The 27,726-nt window shown below is 38.0% G+C and overlaps 1 protein-coding gene across 6 annotated transcripts in view; it reads left to right on the top strand.

Annotated features, from left to right (window-relative positions):
* Positions 1–5,456: 5,456 nt before the first annotated feature.
* The window catches only part of U2SURP (U2 snRNP associated SURP domain containing), a 54,159-nt gene continuing 31,889 nt past the window's right edge, over positions 5,457–27,726 (top strand). Inside the window, exons 1-12 of one of the 6 annotated variants that reach the window (XM_055295151.2) lie at positions 5,457–5,616; positions 14,738–14,782; positions 16,142–16,273; positions 18,198–18,296; positions 20,215–20,329; positions 20,780–20,913; positions 23,892–23,959; positions 24,518–24,612; positions 25,275–25,307; positions 25,399–25,481; positions 26,436–26,601; positions 26,792–27,003. In XM_055295151.2, the coding sequence (XP_055151126.1) occupies positions 5,572–5,616; positions 14,738–14,782; positions 16,142–16,273; positions 18,198–18,296; positions 20,215–20,329; positions 20,780–20,913; positions 23,892–23,959; positions 24,518–24,612; positions 25,275–25,307; positions 25,399–25,481; positions 26,436–26,601; positions 26,792–27,003 (1,227 nt within the window). In that variant the 5' untranslated portion in view covers positions 5,457–5,571. Of the gene's footprint in view, positions 5,617–14,737; positions 14,783–16,141; positions 16,274–18,197; positions 18,297–20,214; positions 20,330–20,779; positions 20,914–23,891; positions 23,960–24,517; positions 24,613–25,274; positions 25,311–25,398; positions 25,482–26,435; positions 26,602–26,791; positions 27,004–27,726 lie in introns of those variants that run through there. The other 5 variants (XM_063610658.1, XM_055295152.2, XM_055295150.2 and 2 more) reach the window with 5 other exon arrangements.

Below are 27,726 nucleotides of genomic sequence, written 5' to 3'. Positions count from 1 at the left end.
GAAAGGTATGCCATGTTGTTTTGATAGAATCTTACCACTATAGCAATGTCAAAATAAAGCCTTATGTGTTTTAAGACCACTGTTACTAACAACTTTTGTTATTAACAGATGAAATTGATAAGGGAAAGTCTTCTTTCATTTTCTTTTCATAACTTCATTCTCCACCCAGCCTTTAATATTACCTGGTCTTGTCTCCTGGGTTGCAGTAAATATGGGGATATGTAGGCTTCGCACTGGCCAAAGCCAGGTCACAAGTTAAGTGAGGCCTTATCTTTGGTGGTCCAAGTCAAGCCCACCTTTGGGTTGCCTGGCTATGGCAGGAGAGAGCTCCCCAGATTTGCCGTGTGCTGGTTCTCATGACCTGCCACAGGCACCTTGAGTCCACCTTTATCACACACGCGTGTACACACACACACACACACTCACACACACTCAGGAACGCTCATTTCCATTTCCACAGTATGCCATCTGGACTCACCTAGACTTTATTAACCTTGTTGATAAAATAATTCCTACACAGTAAAGGTTTCCTTCTCACTAGGATCATAGTTAAAATGGCAATTTCTATTATCTTCAACATGGCGCCAGTGTATTCTTGGGCTATATACTTTTTGACATCATTTTTTAAAAAATGCCACTGCTAATTATTATTATTATTATTATTTTTTTTTGTAGAGACGGAGTCTCACTTTGTTGCCCAGGCTGGAGTGCAGTGGCACGATCTCGGCTCACTGCAACCTCTGCCTCCTGGGTTCAGGCAATTCTCCTGATTCAGCCTCCTGAGTAGCTGGGACTACAGGTGCACGCCGCCACGCCAGCTAATTTCTTTTGTATTTTAGTAGAGACGGGGTTTCACCATGTTGCCCACGCTGGTCTCGGATTCCTGAGCTCAGGCAATCCGCCTGCCTTGGCTTCCCAAAGTGCTAGGATTACAGGTGTGAGCCACTGCGCCTGGCTGCCACTGGTAATTATTATTGTCAAAGGAATCTGTATATAATCAATAAGTGAGTCAGGTAATTTGTGTGTGTGTGTGTGTGTGTGTGTGTGTGTGTGTGAAAGGGGGAGCAGCTGCTGTTGCTACTAAAACCTTATTCATAACACTTACGTTGTGGGGTGGGTGTGGGGCAGGCAGTCAAGTTCATCAGAAGGAATTTTCCATTCCACACTGACCACACCTCTGTGAAGGCTGTTTCCTAATTATTCCTAGAAGCAGCTAGGATCTGTCTTAGCAGGAGACACTAAGTCTGATTTTTAGTTGTCTCTCCTTTTATCTTCTTTCTTCAGAGCCTAGCACATGCTAGAAACTCAATAAATGCCAAAGAAGCAAATGGAGTGTTCCTTTCACCAACCTGTATCTGAAACCCAGAGAGCAGGGAAAAGCTGTTTAAAAACCGTCTGGAATGAAAATGCCACCAAGTAGGAGCAGTCCATTGGCACAATACAGGAGGCTGTAGCTTTGGGGCAATCATTTTTTAAGGTCTGTATCTTTCAGCATGCACAGGTTCCACAGCTGTTTGTATTGTTAAATATTCTCTCCACTCCACTTTTTTCCTCCCTGAAGAAATCAGAACATTTTTGGTGGGGAGGTCTAAAAATTATTGTGAGCCCTAGGCACTGAGCCTCCTGTACCTTACTAACAAGTCAGTTCTGGTTGGTGCCTGGGGGAACTGGTTGGTAATGTTTTGATCATCACCCCAGGTAAGAATTACACTGTACATCAGAAGTAGAAAACTGAAATGCCTACAAGCAGGCCGGGTATGGGGAATTTGTCCAACATGTATGATGAGTGGGTGGCTAAACTGGTATGCATAGCCCGCTTCCCTAGAAGTCGCTGCAGGCCACCTCACCTAGATTGTCCCTCAGTGTTGCCAGACTTCCCCATTTTTCAAGAAAGGCTAGAAACCCTGAGTTTTATGTAAAATCTCTCTGTTTTAAAATGCTAGCTCAAATTTCAAAGAAAAAAATCTCCCTGAATGAAGCAAACAAAACATCTCAGTATTGTATATGGCACTACTTTGTAATTTCTCTTGAACATATCTGCTGCAGGGAGAAGCCTTAAAAACAAATGGCAGGTGTGGGCACCAGAGATCAATACATCAGGAAGAGAAAAAGGGCATGGTTTTAGTGTAATTGTATAAAGGTAATACTAGTTGCAGTAAATTGCATGATTCTTACTGTTTATGTGTAGTCCCTTAGCACTAATCTAATTATTCAGATTCCATAAAATTCCATTTGGATTATTTTCATGCTATTTCACTTTCCTGAATCTGTAATTTGAGTAATAGGGCCAGAATTTCATGTATCAAGAACTCTTACTCATAATTGTGATGTTCAATTTTTTTTTTTTTTCCTGAGATAGGGTCACTCTGTTGCCCAGACTGGAGTGCAATGGCAAGATTCCCAGTGCTCTGGTGGTCCTCCCACCTCAGCCTCCTATCTGGGACTACAGATGCATGCCACAACATCTGGCTGATTTTTAAATATTTTTTTGTAGAAATAAGGTTTTGCCATGTTGCCCAGGCTGGTCTCGAACTCATGGGCTCAAGCCATCTGCCTGCCTTGATCTGCCCGCCTTGGCCTCCCAAAGTGCTAGGATTACAGGCCTGAGCCACTGTACCTGGCAATGATTTTGAATTTTTAAAAGCATACTTAACCCTTAATAAAGGGCTGTATTATTTCTCGTCACATCACATTTGTCTGACTTGCTTTGGGGCTTACAATATAAAAAAGAAGAGAGGAAAGAAGTCTGCATTCTTTTGTTTTTGACTCTTTAGGAGTATTTAGTAAAAATTATTTTTAAAATAAGTAGGACTTTGGGGATTTGACTGAAAAGCTGCACATATTCACTTTCTAGTGACAAAATCAGCCTGTGGCATTGTCAGAACACCACATGGCATACCTAGTCCCACTTCTCCTCTTCATCTCAGCTGATGATTTCACTTTCTAATCCTATACTGTAAACAGTTAAGATCTAGGCCGGGCGTGGTGGCTCACGCCTGTAATCCCAGCACTTTGGGAGGACGAGGTGGGTGGATCAGGAGGTCAGGAGATTGAGACCATACTGCTTAACATGGTGAAACCCTGTCTCTATTGAAAATACAAAAAATTACCTGGGCGTGGTGGCAGGCGCCTATAGTCCCAGCTACTTGGGAGGCTGTGGCAGGAGAATGGCGTGAACCCAGGAGGTGGAGCTTGCAGTGAGCCGAGATCGCGCCACTGCACTCCAGCCGAGGCGACAGAGCGAGACGTCTCAAAACAAACAAACAAACAAACAAACAAAACAAAACAAAACTCTGTTAAGATCTAGCGTGCTGAGCTCTTCAAAGTGGTAAAGTATAGGTTCCTTGGAAACAGAAGGGTCTCTGATTTAGGATTGGTGGGGAGGGAGGACTGTAAGCCTTCCTGGAGGAAGGGACATCTTCACCCAGAGTAGAATTGGATTAGACTTCAATGAGAGGGCAGGGCAAGGTTGAGAGAAGAGGCCCAGAACTGAAAAAGTATGATAGAATCCAGCAGTAGAAGTAAATTCAATTGGGTTGGAGGGTACAAGTCATTCTAATTTCATGTGTAGCACTTGTCACTTTCAGATCATTTCTTGTTTACTGTCTGTTCTTCTACTACCCTCATACCCTCACACAGAATAGGAGGCCTGGCCTGCTGATTCCTTAGTGGCTGGCATATATGTCTGTTAATCTTTCCTGAGGGCCAGCCTTGTGTCAGATCCTGTTCTAAGTGCTTCCCTCGCTCCCCATCCCTGCCATTCAACAAAATTCTACTTCTTCAGAGCTGGTTCAAATGCTTTCTTCTCTATGACCACCCCCTCTGCCCCGCCCCGTCTCTTTTCCTCACTCCTACTCTCAGAATTAATGACTTCTTTCAGAGGTCCCTCACCTATTGATCCCTCCTGGCAGCATCAATTTAATTATGCAGAGTGTTAGTTTGCGGTTTCCTTGTCTCCTCCATTTCTCATTAAGTTTTAAATCACATGAAGACAGTGCATGTTTATCTGTCTCTGTAAGCCCTACAACACTTTGGGCAGGCTTTTACACACAAAACGGGGCTCAAATTTTGAATAAATGAATTAGGGAGAGGTCTACAAACGCCCTCCACTCCCACCCTAGTCCTTAGAGCAATACTTTAAAATAAAAATCTGACCATTTCAACCTTGTTAAAGGCCGATCTTCATTCTGAGAACAGAATTCTAACTCCTACGCACGATGGTGACCTCAGGGCGCTGTGTGAACCTGCACCCGCACCCCTGTCCAACCACGTCCCTCCCCACACCTGGTCTAATAAAACGACTGCTTTAGGTGACCTGCACGATCGGCTGTACTGATTCATGCCACAGGCTTTTACCTCAACTACTCCCTCTGTCTGGAATGTCCTTTCTTTCCTTGCCTGGCCTGATTCAGGCATGGCCTTCTCAAGCAAGCTTTCCGTCTTTGAATCTAGGCCCTGATCAAGAACTTTTTAATCCGGGCGCGGTGGCTCACGCTTGTAATCCCAGCATTTTGGGAGGCCAAGGCGGGCGGATCACGAGGTTAGGAGATCGAGACCACGGTGAAACCCCGTCTCTACTAAAAATACAAAAAATTAGCCGGGCGTGGTGGCGGGCGCCTGTAGTCCCAGCTACTCGGAGAGGCTGAGGCAGGAGAATGGCGTGAACCCGGGAGGCGGAGCTTGCAGTGAGCCGAGATCGCGCCACTGCACTCCAGCCTGGGCGACAGAGCAAGACTCCGTCTCAAAAAAAAAAAAAAAAAAAAACTTTTTAAAAAAGTACTAAGTACAGAAAAGTTTAATATGGTGCTCCCCATTTATGTGATTAAAAATGAAAACAATACTAAAGTGTAAAATGTAATCTTTAAAATGTCACACAACTTTACATGCATGCTAGATTTAGAATACCGTCTGTATTTACGATTTTCTCTTATTGACTGTCTCCACGCGCACCCACTCTGCAGACGCCCTGAAGAGTGTCTATCGGATCACCCTCAGGTTGGGTCAAACGCTCCTCTTCTCGGCTTTTCAGCCGCAACCTTATCTCAACATTCACCATCTTCAGATGAGCAGACTGCTAGTTTGCCTCTCCCACCAGCATGGGAGCTGCCGAAGCGGCGAGAACAGCGTTTCCGTCCATCGAGCGCCAGGTCACCCGTCAGCTCCAGTCCTATTTTGAGTTGAAGTAAAATCTCCTCCCTAGATGGCCAGTGCACGTCTTTAAAAAGCGGCTCCTTTCCCACAAAGGAAATACGACTGGTTCGCATCTATCAAGTGTTGGCGTTGGGATAAGAAAGTGAAATATCAGCTGGCCCTGGACAAGGAGATTCTCTGAATTCCCGGCCCCAATAACACGATCAAGCACCGTGACTCCCAGGAAAACTAGCGGAGTGAGCACGGCTGAGGAAATTGCTGACACCGGAAGTCACGTGAGCGGCTGCCCCTGAGGTCGCTATCTCGACAGTCGACTATTCAGCCTTGCAGGCGCCTCTGGCGGGCTTCACTGAGATCCGCTCTTTCGGTGCTCGACTCGCCCGTGCTGCTGCCGCCGCCGAAGGAGGGGCAAAGCTCAAGATGGCGGACAAAACGCCAGGCGGATCTCAGAAGGCCAGTTCAAAGGTAATTTCTGACAAAATTTCGTAAGTCAGCGGATCTACCACTGTCGTCTGCGGCCCACAGACGCTTCTAGCCTGTGAGAGGCGATTGGAATTGGGGTCTGCGTTCTAGTCGCGACGGTAGGCCCGGGCGCCGCCGCACCGTGGTGCGCAGGTTGAGAGGCCTGGTATCTCCCCTTAGTCCCAGCCGGGATTCAGCTCGAGACTGGCGTGCCCAGGGGGTGGAGGCGTGAGTGCTTCGGCCCGCGCTTGGCATTGGAGTGAAATCAGGAATTCAGATTGAGGTCCGAAGCCGTGAAAACGCTGTCCTGTATCAGCTTCCTGCGCCCTGAGGCCGCCCGACAGCGCCTGGGAGAGACGCGGGAATCGCTTCCCGGTGCTTTAAGTGTCTGCTGCTTTTTTCTCGGTTTTGGATCTCACTCACTTCCGGCCTCCCTCAGTTTCCCTCCAAGGAATGAATAACCTCCAGGGTCGCCAGCTGTGAGGGGAGGACCACTAGGGCAAAGACGCGGAGTGGGAAATGCAGAGGCGGGAGCAGCTCTCCTTTGCAGTGCTGCATAGCCAAGGTTAATGTACACTCTACACGTGGTCTTTACCTTAAGGGGAAGTAAAAAGCACTTTTGAGGGTAGAGGACTCGTGGTCTCTTTCTTCATGTTGGAGAAACAGTGAAAAGAGAAGCTCCGTAGACTTGTAAGCTACATACGATTAGAGAATTGCATTTGTGTTTACAGGGAACCCTGGGCACGTATTGTGAAACCAGTGAGCTGTGGTAGTAGTTAAGCATTAGTAAGGTTGGGTTCTTAGTTGCCATCTTGGGCGGGACATTTAATCGTTTTTTGCTTTGGGTTTCTGGTGTCGAATATATTAAAAGTAATTGGTACTGCCACGAGGTAGTTAAACTTTCCGATGTTGATGCAAGAACGTGTATAACACTTTCAGGTGCTAGGGACTGTCACATCTTAAAGAGTGTGTGACTATAAATCAGCTATTAGAAAGTTAAATTTACGGTAGGAGAGAAGCTTGCGTTTACCGTTCTGAGAAGCATCATAACTCGTTTTCTACTTGCTTTCTCTAATCCGACTGTTTATGCCATTTGGTGAATGGAGTTCATAATTAGTAATGATCTTAACAGACATCCTTTAGTTACATGGAAACTTTGATAAGGGGCCAGTTTCGGCTGCTTTACAAGGTATTGTGTCAGGTTTTTTTTCCCTCCTCAGTACATTTCCTCGTCTCCCTCTCTTTGGGGGCGAGCTCTACCAACTCTTCTCAACAGACTCATGACAAGAACATACCGTTAGGAGCTATTATAAAGGTAGCTACATTCATAACAAGTCATGCATAAGCCTCACAATTTTTGTTTCTTCTCAAAGTAATATTTTAAGTATTGCCTACTTGAGGTCTTGGATACATTGAAAACATTTCAATGTCTGTGTTCAGGCTTCCTTCTAAAACAGTGCTTCTCAGGATTGTTAATGTATGGCTGTTCTCTATAAATAAATTATTGGATTATCCAGTAATCTTTTGTTTATATTGCCTTAGATTGTAATCTCTTGATGCTATTAACAGATTTCTTACTGATGTCTGTAAAAGAAATCAGAATATCGTAACTAATTTGGAGGCTGCATAATGTAGTGGGAAGATTATGAGTTTTGTTAACAAGAGATTTGGGTTCAAATCCTGACTTGGTAATTAATTATATTTGCGGTAATATTAAGGCAGATTGCTTAAACTCTGGAGCCTCAATTCCCTCATTTGTAATGTAGATATAATTCTTTTTTTTACAAGATTGATATAAGGATCAAATGAGATAATGTCTATAAAGTACATAATAAATCTTAGTTTCTTTCCCCTCTCCTTTTTTGTTTTTAGAGGAAATAAAAAGTTCTTAGCTTTCAAAATGTCAGGATAAATTTTAATCCTGTGATTTGGAATCTAAGTCATCAGCTGTTGTAATGACTGCCCAGATAGCTACTTTTTATTTCTTTTATTTCTTTTTTTTGTGAAAGAGTCTCACTCTGTCGCCCAGGCTGGAGTGCTGGAGTGCAGTGGCACAATCTCGGCTCCTTGCAACCTCTGCCTCCTGGGTTCAAGTGATTCTCCTGCCTCAGCCTCCCGAGTAGCTGGGACTACAGGCGCCCACCAGTACGCCCGGCTAATTTTTTGTGTTTTAGTAGAGACGGGGTTTCACCATGTTGGCCAGGATGGTCTCGATCTCTTGACCTCGTGATCCACCCCCCCCCCCCCCAGCCTCCCAAAGTGCTGGGATTACAGGCGTGAGCAACCGTGCCCGGCCTTGCTTCCCTGCTTTTTATTTCTAACACATAATTTATTAGAGAAAGTGTAAGATCATTTTGGCTAGTACTACAGTATTTGGAATTTCTAGCCTTTGATAACTGGTTTGATTTCCTTTCCTCTGGAAAGAACAGATGAGTGGCTTATATTTTACAATACAGATGGAGTGAACAGATACTTCTGTTTCATGATTCGTCGTTTTCTTTGGTAGTTACATTCCCATTAATATGGATAGGGATGCTTATTTCTAGACATTGGGAAAATGTTAATTTTAAAATGTACAATATGGCAAAATTATTAACATTTCTTAATTATAAAAAGATTAAATTAGATAACCTCTACAGGTCTTCTAGTTGGTTTTGTTTTGTTTTGTTTTGTTTTTGAGAGGGAGTCTTGCCTTGTCACCCAGGCTGGAGTGCAGTGGTGCAATCTCAGCTCACGGCAACCTCTGCCTCCCGGGTTCAAGCAATTCTTCTGCCTCAGCCTCCCGAGTAGCTGGGACTACAGGCGCCTGGCCAATTTTTGTATTTTTAGTAGAGATGGGGTTTCATCTGTTGGCCAGGCTGGTCTGGAACTCTTGACTTTGTGATCCCCCCGCCTCAGCCTCCCAAAGTGTGGGGATTACAGGCATGAGCCACTGTGCCTGGCTTCTAGTTTTAAAATAATACTTTATGTATGTGTACTTGAATGACTTACCTTTATTCATAATTGTCCCTAATGAAGAGACCCCTATGCACTTTACTTTTCTGTGTAATTTTGTTGTGCTTTGCATTTTAGATCCTGGCAGATGTAGACATTTAACAAATGTTCTAGAAATGAGCTAAAATTTTCCTGTGCATTTGTTTGTTTATCACTAGTCTAAAATATTGCTTGATTGGGGAGGGGTGTTGATGTTATGTTGTAGATTTGATTTTGAGAGGAGAGAGAGCAAGCCTGTAATTGTTTACTTATAAAATTTTTAAACGTATTTCCTTAGAATTTAATTTATAAAAAATGACTATTTTTGACTCTCAGTTGTTTGCTTACTCAGCAAAATTAGGATATGAAGAAAATGTAGTATTTTCTCTCCTTCTGCAATCTCCTGTGCTGGTAATATTTCTAATGTAATGGAATTGTGTGCCCTGCTATTTCACTCTGTGACTATGGCTTTTTTTTTTTTTTCTTTTTTGCCATATCGCCAAAAATTGAGTTAGGTGAATGGATAAAACAGAAAATACTACAGGCTTCCTTGTACATCCAGTGCCGAATTGCTTTGGGAACTGTTTTGACTGACTGCCTTTGCTGATTAACAAAAAGTATCACTTTTAAGAAATAAGTGAAATGAGGACCTGTTCAAGGCTTGTGAACCTTAGGCATTTATTACTGCCAGTTTTTTTGTGGTATCTGAAAGTTTATGAAAAAGTCCAAACAAAATACAAACCTTGAGAATTAGGCTTTTAAACCGTTTGCCAATTTTAAACTGAATCTTTATTATGGTTTATGGTTGTAACCTTATCTTAAAATGTAAGGTAGTTTTTTTGGTAGAAGGTTTTGTTTTGGTCTGGAAGGTAGAACTGAACTTCCTTCCATTTTCTCGATTGATACTTTTTCAAAACTTGAACCTGCAGCACTGGTGCTAGAATATGCCTATTGGTATGGTTTTAAAAATAATTCCTATCTTTCTGGATTGAATTGTTTTCTGAAAGTCCAGTTTTTATTTTCACTTTTTGTTTTTTATTTCTGAAGCTTTGTTTTCCTTGGAAAGTAAACCCGAGAAAGATACCCATTTGCCTTACTGGGTATCATTGAGAGAAGAGCTTATTTAGTATGCAAGTTGAAGGTATCTACCCCTCTACCCTCCACCCTTTTTTACAAGGAGCCATCATTTTTGGAATAAAAAGAAAAACTTGCTACAAGATATTAAAATCAAAAATAGTAATATTACAAACTATTTGCCTCATTCTAGTATAGATAGTTTTAACATTTTATTGCACATCAGCTGTAAGCTGGATATTTTGCTGAAATAACATTTTTGAAAGGAAGATACATTTGTCAGTAGCACTTGAGGCTAACCGTAGTATTAGACATCTATTCCCCGAGTTAAGTTTTTTCACAAGGCCCTTCCTCAGTTTAGATAAACTATAGGTTATTCAGAGTGTACTTACAACTTTTCATGTAGTATTGGTAATGTTTTGAATAATTTAAAAAATCATCTTAGGTTTGTTATTTAACCTTATTTATATAGTGCTTGTATTAATGATTTTGTGAAATTTTTTTTAAAGATGGATACCTTGATTTGGCTTGGATAGTGGTATTAAGCTAGGTAGCTGTTGTTAATGAGTGGACAGCATAGTATGTTGATAGTGTGGAGTGTAATTTTGTTTGGTGGTAGGTACTTGTTCTGACAAGTCAAGTATATTGAGACTCTGTCGCTTGCCAGATCTTGTGCTTGATGTTGAGTTAGAAAATGTTAAATAAGAATGTACCCATTTTTAGCGGCCAGGCACAGTGGCTCCCGCCTGCAATCCCAGCACTTTGGGAGGCCAAGGCAGGTGGATCACCTGAGGTCAGGAGTTCAAGACCAGCTTGACCAACATGGAGAAACCCCATCTCTGCTGAAAATACAAAATTATCTTGGCTTGGTGGCACATGCCTGTAATCCCAGCTACTCAGGAGGCTGAGGCAGGAGAATCGCTTGAACCTGGGAGGCGGAGGTTGCAGAGAGCTGAGATCACGCCATTGCACTCCAGCCTGGGCAAAAAGAGCGAAACTCCGTCTCAAAAAAAAGAATGTATCCATTTTTGAGGAGCATGCTGTCTAGTAGAAGAGAGTCAGCACAGTACAATTAAGGTATTGTTATGCTTCCTATAGGAGAGATTGTTAAACTTGTGGAGATGAAAGTTGCTGCTCTTAGAGGGTGAGAGGAGAAACTTGGGAGATTAGGAGACAGATACAAGAATGGAGAGCTCACTAGGCAGAATGGTGGTGTTGGAGGAATGTTGCTGTGGATAGCTTGCTAATTTGGAAACTCAGATGTGGGGCTTTCACTTGAAGTAAAATTGGAGCAGCCAGAAGAAAATTAGTTTTGTTCTCAGCCAGCAAACTATAGGGCAATAGGTAATGTAGTTGGCTTCACTTTTATCCCCTTAGCAGCCATCAGAATGATCTTTTTTCCTTTTGGATTTTCTTGCTGTCCCTCCCTACATTTGTACTGTCTGCTTTCTCTGCCCTAAGATAAATTTCTCTTGTGTATGCTACTTTATTGTGTCAAACTTCCCATAGTCTGCCTTTTCATTTCTTGCTTTTGTGTCTTTTTTGTTTTCTTTTCTTTTTTTTTTTTTTTTCCAGAGACAGGGGTTCTTGCTATGTTGCCCAGGCTGGTCTTGAACTCCTGGCCTCGAGCAGTCGTCCCACCTCAGCCTCCCTAGTAGCTGAGATTACAGGCATGAGCCACTCCCTCCAGCAGCTTTTGGGTCCTTTCAAGAGATTTTTTTTTTTTTTTGAGACGGAGTCTCGCTCTGTCGCCCAGACCGGACTGCAGTAGTGCTATCTTGGCTCACTGCAAGCTCCACCTCCCGGGTTCACACCATTCTCCTGCCTCAGCCTCCCCAGTAGCTGGGACTACAGGCGCCCGCCACTGCGCCCGGCCAATTTTTTGTATTTTTAGTAGAGACGGGGTTTCACTGTGTTAGCCAGGACGGTCTCGATCTCCTGACCTCGTGATCCGCCTGCCTTGGCCTCCCAAAGTGCTGGGATTACAGGCGTGAGCCACCGCGCCTGGCCGACTTCAAGAGATCTTTAGGCATCATTGGTTTGTGTTCTTCAGTTAAAAATAAAAAGCCAAACTCAAGACAAATAATACAGTTCAGTTCCAGGTTAGGAAGAGGGAGAAGCTCAGCTTCTGGAGTAGTGCTGTATTTACTGTTTACCTTGACTGTTAATCTTTAGAAGTTGATTATTCTTTTAAAAATTGTGTTAACTACTGTTTGAACTGTTCGTAAGCCTCAAAAAGTTCCGTGCTGAATGCTATGTAGCTGTAGGTATGTATCAGCGGAAAATGTCTGGTTCGCAGTAAATGTGATTAGTGACATCTTAAGCTAACTGAAATCAGCTGGTGCATTGTGCTACACCATGCTGTTACTGCTCTATTTGCAAATTTATCTATTTGAAAGCTGGCAAAATTGTTACTTTTGAACTGATTATTTTTGTATTAGAGATTATTTAATTTGGTGAATGGTTATGCAAGTGAGATCCTTGAAGATTATAGAGCTTCATCTTTTGATGACTTGGAGTCAGGGAAGAGTTAACTATACGGAAATAGGCAGAATGTCTAAGTTCTTGTATCTTTTGTTTTTAAATCCTAGAAATGATCATTTGGATGTGGTGGCATCAAAGACTAAAGAAAGGGTAGTGCTTTCTTAGTTATTCTTTTGGATGCTTATTCTTTCTGGGTGAACTTTGGAATTGTTTTGGCAATTCTCTTGCCCCCTTGCAAATATTTCCCTTTGGAATTTAGAGCTGTTGAATGAAATTGTATTAAATATGTAAAGAAATTTAGGTGTCATTGACATTATCTTAATATTGAATTTTCCCATCCAGTAATATGAATCTTTTGAAATGGTGGCTTGAGTAACTGGATTTTTCCTGAAGTTTTTGTTTTCTTCACAAGGGTTATATACATTTCTTAAATTGGTTTCTAGATGTTTTTATATTTTTTGTTGCTTTTATGATTAGGATGTGTTTGTTGCTTAGCAGGTTAATACTGGTGTATTGGAAAGCAGTTGACTTTTTTTTTGTTATTGTTGTTTGTTTTTGAGACAGAGTCTCTGTCGCCCAGGCTGTAGTGCAATGGCGCGATCTCAGCTCACTGCAAGCTCTGCCTCCTGGGTTCACACCATTCTCCTGCCTCAGTGAGTAGCTGGGACTACAGGTGCCCGGCTAATTTTTGTATTTTTAGTAGAGACGAGGTTTCACCAGGTTTGGCCAGGATGGTCTCCGTCTCTTGATCCACCCGCCTCGGCCTCCCAAAGTGCTCGGATTACAGGCGTGAGCCACTGCGCCTGGCCCAGGCAGTTGATTTTTTTCAGTCCCTTCAGCCTCTTACCTGAACTTGTTTTTCTTTTGTAAGAGTAGTTATTTATTCTTTTGGATTTTTAAATTTCTAGATATTTGTAAATTGATGCATTTCAAGGTATGTTTCAGAGTGTGTTTCATAGTTAATAAATACTAAAAATTTTCTTCTTTTATACCATCTTGATGTTTAAGAAAGATTAGCTGCTAGAAGAAAATGAGGGTGGACACAAAAGTTGGGGACAGAAAAACCATGGACAGAAAGAGTGAGATGGGGCTGGGTGCGGTCGCTCATGTCTGTAATCCTAGCACTTTCAGAGGCTGAGGTGGGCAGATCACCTGAGGTCAGGAGTTCGAGACCAGCCTGGCCAACGTGGTAAAACCCCGTCTCTACTAAAAATACAAAAATTAGCCAGGCATGGTGGCGCGTGCCTGTACTCCCAGCTACCCAGGAGGCTGAGGGAGGAGAATTACTGGAACCCGGGAGGCGGAGGCTGCAGTGAGCCGAGGTCGCGCCACTGTACTCCAGCCTGGGAGACAGCGTGAGACTCTTTCTCAAGAAAAAAAAAAAAGAATGAAAGAAAGAATGAGATGGGAGGGGTCCCAGTGCTTGGTTGTCCTGTTGTCCTGGGCTGATTTTTGCCTATGCTAATGCGCAATACGGTGGAATTCAGAGGAGTAAATTGATTCAGTGTAAAAATCTTGCCAGCTGTTTTTAGCCTTATGTTTGGACAATGTAAATAAAACAATACGGATCTTTGCTCTTTTTTAAATAACATATGAATCTTCAGTTTTCTCTTAAACTAATATTTTGTCTTGTACTTTATGACATCTGGACTGGGAGTTGGGGTCAGGTGAGATATTTGTGATCTCAATATTTTTTATTTCATTTGAACACTTAACACTTAAATATATAAATAAAAACAAGTAAAATTTCACTACCATATACCCTCAAAAATAAAAACAGCTCAGTGACAGTTATATTTTGGATCCCCAAGTAAAAATTCTTGGTGAATCTTTGTTTCAGAAAGATAGCATACATTATTTAGTTAGTAGTCCTACAGCTTGTCATCTTTGTCTTTACATGTGTAGTGACAACAAATTATTGCATACCATGTATAATCTGATAGGTAGATCACTTAAGAAAAGTTGAAGTTTTAACAGTTGACGTCACTGGAAGATATTATATGAACTCTTTCTCATGCCACCAAGCAGCCTGTGACATGCTATAGAATCATCTCCCTTAAAACGAGTTGTAAATGGTGCCTTATTGGGGATTTGATAATATTTTCTTGAACTTTCTGCAGAATTTGTACCTTTTAATAGACAGCAAGGATTTATATGTGGATTTCTTTATGTGGCTTTGGGTGGTTAGAGAAAGGAAGAGAGTTCTTATGCTGTGGACCAAGAAGTTGCTGGGCAGTGTTTTGGCAGTAAATGGTGCATCTATGATTAGGAAGAGGTTTTGCATAAAACTTCTGTGTAAAAATGGTGGTTAGGTTTCCAGTGTATACTATAAAGAGGTAATTGTACCTCATATATATCCCACTAGTGTTTATTATATTTTTGGAAATATGCAGGCTGAATTTTAAAGAAATGACTTACACATTTACTTTGTATCACAATCTTTTCATAAGTCAGAGACTGCCTTTGCTCAGTTTTATTAGCTGAGGAGAAATTGCTAGAAGTTAGGAGACTCTGAGTTTGTATAACACGAGAGACATGTTTTGTTAGTATAAGACATTTTTAAATTACTGACTTCTATTTTTAATACTTGTAGACGAGATCATCAGATGTTCATTCATCTGGATCTTCTGATGCACATGTGAGTATAGAAGGCAATCTTTGTCTTTTTTCCTTTAAAATTTAATTTATCCTCATATGTATCCCTACATCAATGATTTTACTTGACAAGTAAATACAATTATATTGTATGTGCTTTTTTCTTTTACTCTTTTTTTCTATGTGCCTTTCTTTTTTTTTTTTTATGTTCTACTTGCATAACTTAGCCCTCTCAAGCCGTGTTAGAAACCTAGTATGTGTATTTCCTTATGATTTTTATTGCGTAAAAATCTGTACATACATACGTATCTGTACTTATACTTTGACTATGGATTGCATTATACACATACCTTTCTCACTGCGCAAAACATATGTTGGAAATCCCTGCAGGTAAACTGTTACAGCTCTAATCTGTTCTTTCTTAAGGCATCATAATGTTCTGTGGTGGGGAGGTGCAGTTGTTTGTTATTTCTTTGTTGATGGGCATATATTTTTTGTTTAAAGCTTTCGAGTAACATTTTGGATAGATAATACTGCAATAAGTATTTTTTTTATATATGTTATTACAGCAGTGTTCAAAGTGTAGTCTGAAGACCACTGGGAGTCACTGAGAATCTCTGAGAAGGGTCTGTGAATTCAAAACTATTTTGTAATAATACTAAGGCATTATTTATGCCTTTTTCACCATTTTGGCATTCGCACTAATGCATATGTAGCTGGAGGTGCAAAAGCATTCGGTGGGTAAACTGTTGGCACTTCAGCACAGATCAAGGCAATGACACCAGAATATACTTGCAGTCATTATATTCTTCCCCACCAGGCACAATAATTTCACTTAAGAAACTAGCATAATTAGAAATAATTTTTACTGCTTGATGAAGCAGTAAAAGTTACTATTTTACTACTTCATTAAGCAGTAAAAATTACTATTGTCTTCATCTTTTGTATAGTTTGTCTTAATATTCTGCGTGATAAGATAAGAAGTACGTATAACACTTATGCTTACCAAAATGTGATGTTTGTTTGAGTTGAGAAATGAAACTAGCTGCTTTTTTCATGAAACACCAGTTTTACTTGGGAGTGACTGACAGGCAAACTATGGTGAATCAGACTTGGGGATTTTGGCAGACATTTTCTTGACAATGAAGATAATGAACCTGTTACTTCAAGGAAAACAACTGTTACCGATATAAAATTCAAGCTTGTGAGTTAGAGTTATTGAAAACTTTCCCTATTCTTAAGAACTTTTTTGATGAAATCAATGGGGATATTAAGGGATGTGATATTTTGATAATGTACAATGAAATTTGTCAATATCTGGCATGGCTTATTCCTAGTTTTCAGTGCTGTATATGTATGTATGTGTGGTTTGTTTTTTTCTCTTGTTTTACTTTTCCTGAAGATGGATGCATCTGGACCCTCAGATGGTGATATGCCAAGTCGGACACGACCTAAGAGCCCAAGAAAACATAATTATAGGAATGAAAGTGCCCGTGAAAGCCTTTGTGATTCTCCTCATCAGAATCTCTCAAGAGTGAGTATAGATAAGATAAGGTAAAGATAAGAAAGGATAGTTAATGATTTTAATCTTTGATTGAATTTAGTGGTCGAATATTTGGTTTTGTATGTGTTTCATCTTATTCTATTTGAAAATAGCATTCTTTTTGTATTTGGGATAACAGTAAACTCGTTTATGTAAGGACATCTTGTTAGCTCAAATGTGAGATATTTCATTTTAGAGTTTTAAATTTTATTCAAAAAACAAAGTAGTATTTGGATTTAAAATGGTTAATTGTCAAGTTTATCTTTCCCCACTGAAACATTTATTGAATCAAGTGCGAAATACCAGTTACTGGAAATGTACAGATCATTGGAACACTATTCTTGTTCCCAGAGAGCTTATAGTCTCACTCTGGAAGCAAACAGGAGCAGGTGCTATTCACTCTAATGAGTGCAGTACCCAGGGTAATACAGGAACACAGAGAAGAAGCTTCTTCACTTTTAGATCTGTAAAGTGCTCTCAGGTTCTTTTAGACTTTTATTCTATGTCAAGTAATATTTTCTTGTGGTTAAATTTGTAACACAACACAGTCATCACCAGCCAGTATTAACCACTGATAACAAATTATTTTTCTTGTTTAATATTTCTAGGCATAAATATATTTTTACTTTGCCTAGATTTATTTTATAAGAACCTGTTTTAAAATATCCTGTTTTTAGTTATAAATTTTTTTCATTTCTGCAAGAATTCTGTGAACAAACTTTTAAATGATTGCTTATATTGCCTATTTGAATAAATACTCCATAGTTTCCTTAGCCGCATCCCTCTTGGGTATCTATAAATAAAATTTGAGCATGGTAATTTTTCCTTGGGTTTCATTTAATTCATATATAATTTTGCCACCTGTTTAAACTTTTGAAGTTGAAACCAAAGAGACAGAATGATGGCAAAACAATTTCTATTTTGAGAAAATTTATTTTGAATCCTCTCCTGAAACCCAATATTGACTTTTAGGTTATAAACTGCTTTATTTTTCTCAAAGGGATTTTAATATAACTTTAAAATAGCGGCAATGTTACTCTTCTATTCTGCATCTCCCAAAGGCAAGCCTATTTAATGACTAGGGAATTTAAAGTCTTAATTTTGTAATTGGTTAGCTTCTCATTTTAGTAGGAGAGAGAGAAATCTTCAGATTTCAGTATTTTAGGTTGTATTTAATAAACATTTCCTACCTTTTAAGTTTATAAATCAGATGAGTTACTGATTGAACAAAAAGGTCTACAGTCAATATATTCAGACTATATTTCAGAATGAAGTTGCTTCTAAGTTACATAAATGAAGACTTCATTAAAATAGTGTTTTCTTATATTTAAAATTGATATAGTTTTACTTGAGCTGAAACTTTAAATATTGTAGGTGATATTTTAATCCCAGCAAAGAATGAAATTATGTTCATAAATATCAGTATTATTGGTGAATGAGGTAATTTACCAAATTATAAAAAAGAAGTGATTTATAATATGTAAAATGAGGGTTGTAGATGGTAAATTCCTGCCCTGGGACCATGGAAATGTTTGCCTCCCTTTGCCTACTTGAGGATCTGTTTTTTGTCATTGCAACTTTTCCCCAGAAACATCTGTACTTTCCCTCCTCAAATGCTTTTATTCTTGTTCTAAGCATTAGTGTCTGTCTCTTCTATTTTTACCTTTTTTTTTTTAACATGACTTCTGCATGTTTTTGACCTTGAGCTGTTGAATGAAGACATTCTTTGGTGAATACTTAACATCAGAGTCAAGTAAGATAGGCACCTGATGGGTAGAGTAGCCCCAGCTTTTCTTTACAATGAAATTTAAAAAAACGGCAATCTATTCTGAAGACTTAGTTATCAGTTGATGTGTATTAAAGTTTTAGATAGCATTAAGAATGTATATGTAAAGGTATGCTTTTTATTTCTTAGCCTCTTCTGGAAAACAAACTTAAAGCATTCAGTATTGGAAAAATGAGTACAGCTAAGCGAACTTTAAGTAAAAAGGAACAGGAAGAATTAAAGAAAAAGGTAATGTTGAAAATGTATTTTGAATTATCCTTGGAAATGAATGTGTCTAAGGGGTTAGTAAATGTATTAGAGGAATGTTTCCCGAAGATTCTTAACCTCTAGGATATTCTGAGCTCCGCCTCTGAGTCAAATCTGTAATACAACCAATATTCCTAGGAGCTGAGCTTCTATCCTTGTTCCCTCACCCTGTTTCTTTTTCCTTTGTTATAGTTTTGGCTATTTTCTGATGTATTCTTTTTGTATAAGTAAAGTGTGTGTGTGTGTATACACGTTGTACCCATTCCCCTTAGATTAATGATAGCATGCTTTATACAGTACACTTTTTTCCAACTTGCTTTTTTAACTTAACATTGTATCTCAGAAATTACCTCAAGTACATAGAAGTACTCCTTATTCTTTTGCTATGGCTGTGTAGATATGCAATCATTTATTCAACTAAAATTCTATTTATGTTTTGGGCATTTATGTTTTGTTCTTTTGCCATTGCAAGTAATGCTGTTACGGATAATGTTATGCATATGTTTGGTTTTTTTTGCTAGTGTTATCTTTGGGATATATTCTTACAGGTGAGATTTGGGATATATTCTTATAAGTGAGATTACTGGGTTGAATGATAAATGCATAAATGTAGTTTTTCTATATTTGTCATTGTCAAATTGCTCTCTGTAGGGGCAGTGACATGTTACACCCCTGTCAGTAGTATATGAATGAATGTTTCCCCATAGCACTGCCAGTAGAGGACTTTTGCCAATCTCCTACATGAAAAATGGTATCTCAGTGTAGTTTTACATTTGAATTTCTCAATTCAACTTATAGAAAAAAATTGTTTAGCTATGAGCAGACAGTTCATATTGAGTTATATTGAGATACAACACAGAAGTAAAGTTTAACAGTTTTTCTTGTGTTTGTTTCTGTGAACTGTCCGCTCATATCTAAACAATCTTTTTCTGTAAGTTATATTAACACTTTGTTATACAAGGTACAATTTTTTTTCTCACTTTGTTGATTGTCTTTTTATTTTGCTGCTGGTGTTTTTCTCCATGCAGAAACTATTGTTGTACAATCAGATTTATCAGTCTTTCCCTGTGATTTCTGGTTTTTCAATTTTTTCCATTACCAGCTTATAAAGGAATTTTCTCATGTTTTCCTCTACTACTGTATGGTTTCGTTTTTAGGAATATTAAATCAGATTATTTTGTAGTTTATTCTGGTATGTGGTGTCAAGAATAGATTCATTTTTGTCTTTTTTCAAATAATTATTCAGTTATCCTAGTGTCATTTATTGAAAAGTATATCTATTTCCCATTGATTTGAGATGCTCTTTTTATTGAACACTAAATTTCCGCATGCTGTTCGATTTTATTCTGTATTTTCTGTTATGTTCCATTGGCCTTTCTTCAGTTCATACATGTTTGGGGACATTTAGAATAATTGAAAATATCAAGATTCTTCTGAGCTTTCCTTATATCAGGATTCTTCTGAGCTTTCCTTAATGCTACTTGTCAGTAGATATTGCTGCTTCAACTTCTAATACTCATGTTTTTGGTGATTTGAAAAATATTCACTGAATTAATTCATCATGCCTTGGAAACTTGGTAAACATTACTAGCAAAATATGTTTTCATATAGTCAGTTGTCATACAATTTGATGCTTGAGTTGTCTCTAGACAAATTTACTAATTAATCTATACTTAGGGGTTCTTTTCTAGTTGTGCAAATTGCCGGTAGAGGAGCAAAGCCTCTCTTGGTTTCATTAATTAATATTTGATATCTACTAAAGATTAGATGTTATTACTTGTTAGGACTGCTTAACCTGGGAAGGGATGGTTTTCGTCCATATTATTCCTTAATGAATTTATCCCTGTGTACATTAACAATTTTTGTATTGTGTAATATTAATATTTTCATGTATATTTAGGAGGATGAAAAGGCAGCTGCTGAGATTTATGAGGAGTTTCTTGCTGCTTTTGAAGGAAGTGATGGTAATAAAGTGAAAACATTTGTGCGAGGTGGTGTTGTTAATGCAGCTAAAGGTAAGTTTATAAAGTATAACTGCTAATAAAGCATAAGTGTATTACAGTTTTTGAGCAAACCCGCAGGTAGATAATTATGGAAGGAAGTTTGGTTGCTTTTGAATTTTACATTTTCTATCAGCACCCTCTAGTGGTTATATTAATTAGCAAAATAAATGGCCAAGTGTCAGTTAATGAGATGCTGAAGACAGATAGCTTTTAAACATATTTAGTCCCTTTCAAGTTTTAAGACAGCAGAGCACTTGTCACAAATTTTAATATGTGTCATAGTTTTGCTATGAAATGATTAAATTAGCATTATTGGGTGATATTTGAATTTAATTTCATATTTGTTAACAGTGATACATCTTACTACTAAAAGCATCTTACTAATTTTTACTTGTTTTTAAATAAAAAAGAAAAGAAAAATGTTGCGAAATTAGTTTTGAAACTTAGTATTTTAAATTTCAGAAGAACATGAAACAGATGAAAAAAGAGGTAAAATCTATAAGCCATCTTCAAGATTTGCAGATCAAAAAAATCCTCCAAATCAGTCTTCCAATGAAAGACCACCATCTCTTCTTGTGATAGAAACCAAAAAACCTGTAAGTCATACTTAAGTAATTGACCATTTATGTTCAGAGATGACACTGCCAGTGATACTTCCACTGTAAGCAAGACTTTGGCTTTTTTTTCATTTTTGGTGGGGGCAGCGGTGGTACATGTTAAGTTTTGATGCTTTCTAACCCAGTAATTTACTTAGATGAGAGATAATGAATTGGGACACATAGATGATATTCTTTTTATGCTTTTTGAGCAGTGAACATTTGCTATTTATGCTCATAATACATTGCAAGTCAAAATTGACTATATTTGACTTGCAATGGGGTTGTCTTTTTAAGCATTTCTGAACTGAGGTATTTAAATTATTAGTATGTGTAGTGTATATTTCCCAGAACATTTTTGGAACATTTTGGGAATTACTGTCAGAATTAGTGACACTTAAAATATTCTCAGTGTTAGAAAAAATTTTTTTTTCTTTGAGGGTTTAGTTTTTATGGGAGATGGTAGACAGATGTGGGTCATGTCATTTGGAACCAAATGTGGTGAATAAATATGATTGCATTGAATAGTAAGCCTGGTTTTTTTTGTGTGTGGCTTAAAAAATATCTCTAAAAGCAATGAAAAAAAAAAAACCCAGCTTTATTGAGATATAATTCACATACAATACAATAAAATTTACCTTTTTTTTTTTTTTGGAGACAGTCTCACTGTTGCCCAGGCGGCTAGAGTGCAGTAGTGTGATTACGGCTCCTGCAGCCTCAACCTCCTAGGCTCAGGTGGTCCTCCCACCTCAGCCTCCTGAGTAGCTGGGACTACAGGCAATGTAGTCCCATGCCCAGCTAAGTTTTTGGTATTTTTTTGTGAAAATGGGGTTTTGCCATTTTGCCTAGGCTGGTCTTGAACTCCTGGACTCAAGCAATTTGCCCACTTCGGCCTCCCAAAGTGCTGGGATTACAGACGTCTGGCTAAAATTTATCCTTTTAAAGTATACAGTTGACTAGGTGCAGTGGCTTATGCCTGTAATCCTAGCACTTTGGGAAGCTGAGGCTGGAGGATTGCTTGAGCCCAGGAGTTTGAGACCAGCCTGGGCAACATAGCAAGACTCCATCTTCACCAAAAAAAAAAAATTATTTAAATAAAGTGTACAGTTGAGTGGTTTTAAGTATATTGAAAGTTGTGCAACAATCACCACTCTAATTTCAGAATATTTTTATCACCCTAGAAAGAAATCCCTACCCATTATCAGTCACTCCCATTTTTTTTTTTTTTCTATTAACTTCAGTCCCTGACAACCTCCTAATCTACTTTCTGTCTCTTGATTGTCTATTCTGGACATTTTTTATGGATAGTATTTTATAACGTGGTCTTTTGTATCTGGCTTCATTACTTAGCATAATGCTTCAAGGTTCATCTTTGTTGTGGCATGAATCAGTACTTCATTCCTTTTTGTGGTTGAATAATACTCCGTTTTATGGACATACCGTTTGTTGTTTATCCATGCATTACTTAGTAGATGGACATTTGGATTGTTTCCACTTTTCTGCTGTTTAAAATAATGCTGCTGTAAACATTCATGTGTGGGCTTTTTTTGTGTGAGCTTACGTTTTCAGTTCTCTTGGATACATGTATATACACACACCAAGAAGTGGAATTGCTGGGTCACATGGTAACTATGTTTAGCCTTTTGAGAAACTGCCAGTTTTTCCAAAGTGGTTGTATCACTTTACAGTCCTACCAGTAATGTATGAGGGTTCCAGTTTTCTCACGTCGTACACTAACACTTTGAGACCAGCCTGACCAACATGGAGAAACCCCGTCTCTACTAAAAATACAAAATTAGCCAGGCATGGTGGTGCATGCCTGTAATCCCAGCTACTCGGGAGGCTGAGGCAGGAGAATCGTTTGAACTCGGGAGGCAGAGGTTGTGGTGAGCCAAGATCACGGCATTGCACTCCAGCCTGGGCAACAAGAGCGAAACTCCATCTCAAAAACAAACAAACAAACAAAACTGTTTTGTTTGAAAAGTTTATTTTAGTCATTTTAGTGTGTGTGAAGTTGTACTTCATTGTGGTTTTGATTTGCATGTACTTCATGATATTGAGCATCTTTTCATGTGTTTATTATTGTCCATTTATAAGTTTCTTTTGGAGAAATGTCTATTCAAATACTTGGCCTGCTTTTTAATTGGGTTATTTGTATTTTTGTTGTTGAATTGTAAAAGTATTTTACATCTTCTTGAGTCAAGGTTCTTATCGGCTATATGATTTGGAAATGTCTTCTGTTTTCTGGGTTGTCTTTGCACTTTCTTGATGGAAGCATGGAGGTTTTAAACTTTAATGGAGTCCAATTTATCAGTTTTTTTCTTTTGTTTATGCTTTTGGTGTCATATCTAAGAAACCATCACTTAATTCAAGATTATGAAGATTCATTCCTGTGGTTTTCTCCCAAAAGTTTTATAGTTTTAGCTCTTAGATTTATGTCCGTGAACCATTTTGAGCTAATTTTTGTACATTTAGTATATGGTGTAAAGTAGAAGTCCAACTTCATTTTTCTGCATGTAGATATTCAGTTGTGCAAGCACCATTTGTTGAAAAGATTATTCTTCCCTATTAAATTATGTTGGCACTTCTAAAAGAAGGATTCCAAAAGTAGATTAAGAAGCAGTTTTAAAAGAGGATTCCAAGGATGTTACTTATTGTTCCAGTAACTCATGTCCTCCAAAGGTGATTTTTGAAGAGTGCGTATTTTTGGCAGTTACTTTCCATGGCAGTTCAGTTTTCATGTTCATTAATTTCCCTGACTACTGGTTGTCATTTTAATTGTTTAATTGTATTAATAATTTAATTGTTTGTTATTTTGAAGGAAGGGGAAGGGAGGTTCAATGATAAGAAAAGCATTCTTTCTAATTTAAATAATTAGAACATATAATTTGTACTGAAATGATGTAAAAAGGCTCTTATTGAATCATTAGTTTTGCTTATCCTTTTGTTTGAAGTATAACTTGTCATATCCTTTATAGCCACTTAAAAAAGGAGAGAAAGAAAAGAAAAAAAGCAATTTGGAGCTCTTCAAAGAAGAATTAAAGCAGTAAGTTTTATAGTGTGGAGAATAACTATCATAGGTGTATTGAGCTGATACATAAACAGATGCAAGTATAAAGAATATACTGTACCGGTTAGTTATTACTAACCAATTTGCTATGAGATTTAGATATTATAATATTTGGTGGGCTATCTTTGAAAATAAATTAGCATTTAGTCCATCACCTGGGTTGCTTGCATTATGAAGATTCAGTTCAATTGATTTATTTAATGTCCAGAGTCCTGTTTGCAGTGGAAACAGTATACTCACTGGGATGGGAGTGAGGGGCAGTTAGACTTAGCAAGAAACAAATTCAGTGGTTTTAGTGTTTAATTTCCTCTTCACCTTTAAAGTAGGCTTTGTGTTCCATTGGTAGTATGATATATCAGAAATTTGCTCGTGGTTGTATTATAGCTGAGGGACCCTCTAATCTTGGTTATCAGTACCAGTATTTAATTACAGATATTTCTAGTTATTTGATGATAGTAATTTGATAAGCGCTATTCTGAAATGTGAATGAACAAATTTTGGCTCATTATAAGTGATTGTAAATATTTTCAACAGAATTCAAGAGGAACGTGATGAGAGACATAAAACGAAAGGCAGATTAAGTCGATTTGAACCTCCTCAGTCAGATTCTGATGGTCAGCGTCGTTCTAGTAAGTGGCATTTATTTTAATGTGTATGCTGGTGATTAATTACAGTAGTTCCCACCTTATCCATGGGTTACATTCCAAGGCTCACCAGTGGATGTCTGAAACTGTGGATATATACTACCCTTTTCCTTATACATTCGTAGCTGTGGTAAACATTAATTTGTAAATTAGGCACAGTAAGAGATTAACAACAATAAGTAATAGAACAATTATAACAGTATACTGAAATAAAAGTTATGTGCAATCCCAATACTTTGGGAGGCTGAGGCAAGCGGATTACCTAAGGTCAGGAGTTCGAGACCAGCCTGGCCAACATGGTGAAACCCTGTCTGTACTAAAAATACAAAATTAGCCGGGCGTGGTGGTGCGTGCCTGTAATCCCAGCTACTCAGGAGGCTGAGGCAGAAGGATTGCTTGAACCTGGGAGGTGGAGGTTGCAGTGAGCCGAGATCGTGCCATTGCACTCCAGCCTGGGCAACAGAGCAAGAGTCTGTCTCAAAAAAAAAAAAAAAAAAAAAAAAAAGAAAAAGAGTTATGTGAATGTGGTCTCTTTTTGTCTCTCAGAAATACCTTACTGTAACAAACTGGGGGAAACAAAGGTGAGGGTAAGGGGAGACTACTATATTATAAAAACAGAATAATTGTTTTCTTTTCTCCCCTTTAAGTGGACGCGCCTTCAAGAAGAAATAGATCATCTGGTGGTAATACAGTTTTTTGCTCTTTTAATCGATAAATTTTCCAAACTTTATATTTTGCAGGTTATAATTCTTTTTTTTCTTTCTGCCCTAGTTCTTGATGATTACGCACCTGGCTCACATGATGTAGGAGATCCAAGCACTACTAATTTATACCTTGGAAACATTAACCCACAGGTAATATTAAGTAAGACGAATGTTGATTGATATGCTTTATGCTTTTGGAAGAAAGCCACTTTGTTAGTCAAAAAAAAAAATCAAGATTCTGAAGCTGACAAATCTGATGGAATTGGATAGTCTTTAGAGTTGTCTTACTGGTATGGCCCAGGTGTCTTGCCACATATTCTTGTTTCCTCTTTGAGTAACCAGATTGAACTCTGGATTGGAAGTGTTTTACTAGGTGCTGATTTTATTATTAAATCAGGGTGTGACCATTGATGAATAATATTATTTTGAGACTATCCACTTCTGATACATACTTGATTCCTTGTGGAGTCCCTTTTTCTTCTCATAGTAGTAAACTACTCTTTCTGGTTTGTCTTTTATATTTTAATTCTTTTCCTGCGTTGGTGCTGTTAATTATGTTATGGGGAATGTAGTAACAGTAGTATATAATATGCTATATTAAAAATTGTATTTTCCATATTTACTGTTACCTGTTTTCTCTGCATTTGATCACATGGGTAGTTGATTGTTAGAACAGATGATTAGATACTTTTTTCTTCATTGTCAATACATATTTCCTCTTTAATTTAAATGTACTAACCATGCCTGCTTGAAAAATATTACTAAATGCCTAAACAAACCATCACTATAAAATATCTTACTTAGATCCAGGACCTTAAAACAAAGGAAGATAAGGGAGTAAAAATGATTTTGATTTCTCCATCTACTGAACTTCCCCACCCTGGCATCTTAAATAAACCAGAATATTTTGAAATATTATAGTATGAAATGATTTATGAACGCCCCACGTGGGATTTTAGTTGTATAGAGTTCCTGGTACTTAAATGTAAAATTGAAGCACGTTGCTATGTTGCTTTTTATTTTGTAAAAACTACTTTGTTTTCTGAAAATAATTTTTTCTTTTCCCTTTTTTGCATAATAAAAATCTTTTACCCTTTTTAATAGATGAATGAAGAAATGCTGTGCCAAGAATTTGGAAGATTTGGACCGTTAGCCAGTGTGAAAATCATGTGGCCTAGAACTGATGAAGAAAGAGCCAGAGAAAGAAATTGTGGCTTTGTGGCCTTTATGAATAGAAGAGATGCTGAAAGAGCTTTAAAAAATTTGAATGGTAAGAACATTTTTATTATCCATTTATACAATTCAAATATTTCTTTGGTTTGGAAAAGTATTTACAAAAGCTAGGAAGGATTGGACCTGAAATGGAGAGGTTAAAATGAAAATTATTTCAACTCACCAGAAAGATTTTATTTGGAAACTTTTGAGAGTTAACAAAATGACCTTTCATTTCTTTCTTGTAGGAAAAATGATTATGTCTTTTGAAATGAAGTTAGGTTGGGGTAAAGCTGTACCTATTCCTCCACATCCAATATACATTCCGCCTTCTATGATGGAACATACGCTTCCCCCACCTCCATCCGGACTGCCTTTTAATGCGCAGCCTAGAGAGCGGTTAAAAAACCCTAATGCTCCTATGTTACCGCCACCTAAAAACAAAGAGGATTTTGAGAAGGTAATTTAAAAAATGGACATAAGGCCGCATCTAATTTGTAAATACTAAAGCTGTGGTAGTATTTCTTTTCAACAATTTTATAGAAAATGTGTGTGCAATTCTGTTTGGCAACTTTTAAAGAAATAAGTAGATGTGTTCCCTGCCTTAGCCCATGGAAACCCTATATTTGAAATACTAGGTCATATTTTTATTTGTGGCTACCATTCCTTTTTTGACCACTTGTTAAGTTTTTTTCCTTTGTCCAGTGTTGTATCCAGATTTGCTTAAGTGTAGTAACTAAATTTACTTTGTTTTGAGAAAGTGATACTTTGTATTTGGTTAAGTGACATTTCAATTAGAAAGACCTCCTAAGTAGTTATTGTTTGGATGGCAGCTAGGTCTGAGGTATTAGAATATTTGAGAAGATTTATGTGGTTTTTAAAAAATAATTAATCTAGTAAAAGCAAAGGGTGAGTATTTTCTTTTTAGTAAACAAAACCAACTTAATTTCAAGTTATAAGAATTTGTTGGTTCTATTATGAATTAATTACACTTAAAATGACAGGGCTGGTTTTAAAGGCTTGGGAACAAAATAGCGAACTGTATGGTCAGAGGCAAACAGTTAATTATTTCACAAATTAAAATCTTTATCTGATAATTCTCAGTGTAGTACCTATTTCAGTGCATTGATGTGCATTCTGGCAGGAATGTTCTGATTCTTTGCATTTGGTGAACATTTATTGT

This window comes from Symphalangus syndactylus, chromosome 10 (genome assembly GCF_028878055.3).
Source record: "Symphalangus syndactylus isolate Jambi chromosome 10, NHGRI_mSymSyn1-v2.1_pri, whole genome shotgun sequence".
NCBI classification, from domain to species: Eukaryota; Metazoa; Chordata; class Mammalia; order Primates; family Hylobatidae; genus Symphalangus; species Symphalangus syndactylus.
This window is presented reverse-complemented; position numbering and strand designations above follow the sequence as displayed.